General features: G+C 43.9%; 1 protein-coding gene across 2 annotated transcripts in view; it reads left to right on the top strand.

The window, feature by feature from the left end:
* Window positions 1-2,167, top strand: part of AP1M2 (adaptor related protein complex 1 mu 2 subunit) — a 22,642-nt gene extending 20,475 nt beyond the window's left edge. For both annotated transcript variants that reach the window (XM_018562391.1, XM_018562392.1), the window contains exon 12: window positions 1,957-2,167. In XM_018562391.1, the coding sequence (XP_018417893.1) occupies window positions 1,957-1,979 (23 nt within the window). In that variant the 3' untranslated portion in view covers window positions 1,980-2,167. The remainder of the gene's footprint in view (window positions 1-1,956) is intronic.
* The last annotated feature ends 356 nt before the right edge of the window (window positions 2,168-2,523 follow it).

Raw genomic sequence — 2,523 nt, 5'->3', positions numbered from 1 at the left:
CCTGATTTCACCTGAAAAAAAAGCAGGGGGGGGGTGTTTTCCCCCCCCCCCCCCCCCCCTCATAAACATGCTAATTACATTTTTTCATAAAACCTTTACGTTTTCATTACATACCCTAAATTTGAGCTAGTGACGTCATCACTGGGTCTTTGTGCTTCTGTATGCAGTGCAGGCAGATCATGGCTGGTGAGAGGGGCCGGCTGGGTTCTGTGCATAGCTTTCTGTAAGGATCACAGCACCCTACCTAAGTACTCCTCTTGATTGGACCTTTACACTCAAATCCCACCAACGCCTTCCTCTATCTATGATGATTAATAATAACACGGCTGTAAAATGCTGTTATATTGAAATACTTGCAGAGCATTCACTTCCTGCTTTCCAGGTGCAAAGTAGTTCAGTTTGCCAACGCAATGCATTTTGGGATTGCTTTGTCATTGAAATGAGATCTCATTCAAGAAAAAAAAGAAAGTGGCTTTCCCCACAGCAAACATGGCCGCCCCCGGCATTGCAGCGTCATATTTTAAAGATAAATGTATTAAAAAAACGAAGAAACAGCTTTCTTAATGAGTCTGTTTTCCTGATTTATTAATGGTTATGGGAATGTTAATTTTTTTATTTTTTACAAATTCAATACTGCAATGTAAAAGTTCACTTTAAGAACCCCGATGCAAACAGTGGGCTGGCTCTTGGGAGGAGTTATGCAAATATCAAAATACCTTGATGGATGGGTGTCAGTCTGGAGAATTGGGCGTTCCTAGGCGGGCTGAATTTGCTTGCAGACAACCCTAGGTAACGCCCCTAGATGGTAGGACAGTCTCCCGGTTACATCATCAGTGTGGAGCCAATCACATTGATCGAACTAACTGGTGCCCCTCCTACTGGCCTCCTGTGTCACAGCCTACTTAAAGGGCTGGCTCTTGCCAGCGGCAGGGTTTAAATACTTGGCTTGATATCTTGGGACGGACACACCACTGACATTTCTCCTTCTTCCATCAGAATCAGCCTTTGGGAGGCATTAGATTTGCACCACTGCTGAGGGAATTTGTGCCCCGAAAAGGCATTGCACCTTCCTTGGTAGTAGGGGCTGGAAATGTAGTGGTGGCACCAATCACCTTTATTGTGGGTATTACTCGGTGCATGGAGTAGAACTACATCCTGCTGTCATGCCCACTCATTCCACCGCGAGCATGATTTGCTGTACCTGATGGTCTGGCTGGCCAGAAAGGGCTGAGTGATGCTAGGCCCAAAAGTTAAATGGCATTTGAATGACGGTTTATTTGTTCTCATTTGAATGAGAGGTTTAGAGGCACATAGCAGGGAGGCAGTGGTGTGGGGGTTTTATGCAACCGGGATGGACTGCACTGTGAAGAAGCATCTGATGAGATGAGGTTAAAGTTGGGATTATACCCAAGTGTATAATTGGCATTAGCCCTAGGACCCCCCTGGTGTACCCTTTTCACTATAAAGGTGCCTGGGGCTGCACAATGTAAAATCCAAGTGTAATCCCCTTCCCGGGAGACACAGGTGCTGCATACAACCCCCATTAAAATCTATGGCTGTATGCAGCTGTACACGGGTATACACTGGTACCTACGTAAGCACATGCATATGGACGTACATCAGTACTGATGTATACCTACAGCTATTGATTTCTATGGGCGACTGTATGCAGCACCTGTGGCTCCCATCTAGACTTTAAGGTCACTTTAAGGTTTGAGTTGCCCAGAGTTCGGCTTTAATATTTAATATTAGGAGGAGTGATAGGTGAACGGTGATCATATTTTCTGTCTGTGGCTTGGACCCTGATATGTCACTGTAGTATTTTGGAAGTAAAAGGTTTGAGCACCATTGTGAATGTTTCCATATTCACTCTGAATAACCAGACAGTTGAGTTCGGGAGCGGTGAATGTTGATAACGCGTGATTTATATTTAATATGATTTCATTCTCCCCGCAGACTACCAGCTCCGTACAAACTGATACAATGAAGAATCGCCTTCAGGAAGCACGGGAAGAGCTGTTAACATCAAATATCATTTCTACCTAAACTAAAACGATCTATTTGTGATAAATAATGACAATAATGTTATGACGGCATTGTTCAGGAAAGTACTTTTATAAATATTTTATCTCTACTGCTGACCTTTTTGACTGAAACACTTCATAACCCTTTTCAGTGATGCAATTTTATCTGATGTTCCGCATGAAGTTGCATTTCCTGTGCTGTGTTGAAATGATTCCTTTTATGTCTGTCATGTCATTGTACAGAAGCCGGTGTCCGTCCTCGTCTCTTATGTCCCTCAGACTGTAGATGACTACTGCCCTCTGCAGGTCATGTCCATGGAGTGCAACCTCAATTTCCTTTTATAAGGGGACACAATTGGATGAAAAAAGGAAATTGAAGAACTGCAGACATCATTTTTCTTAACCCTTGCAGTGGGGCTACCTCTGCACTGCAAGGGTTAAATGTTTGTTTTTGTCTAGGTGCTCATCCGAACTGCTGAGCCTGCTTCTCTGGTCACTG

Source organism: Nanorana parkeri, unplaced genomic scaffold (genome assembly GCF_000935625.1).
Source record: "Nanorana parkeri isolate BGI_ZX_2015 unplaced genomic scaffold, ASM93562v1 scaffold576, whole genome shotgun sequence".
Lineage (NCBI taxonomy): Eukaryota > Metazoa > Chordata > Amphibia > Anura > Dicroglossidae > Nanorana > Nanorana parkeri.
Note: the sequence above shows the minus strand (reverse complement) of the source record. Positions and strands in the feature narration are given on the sequence as shown.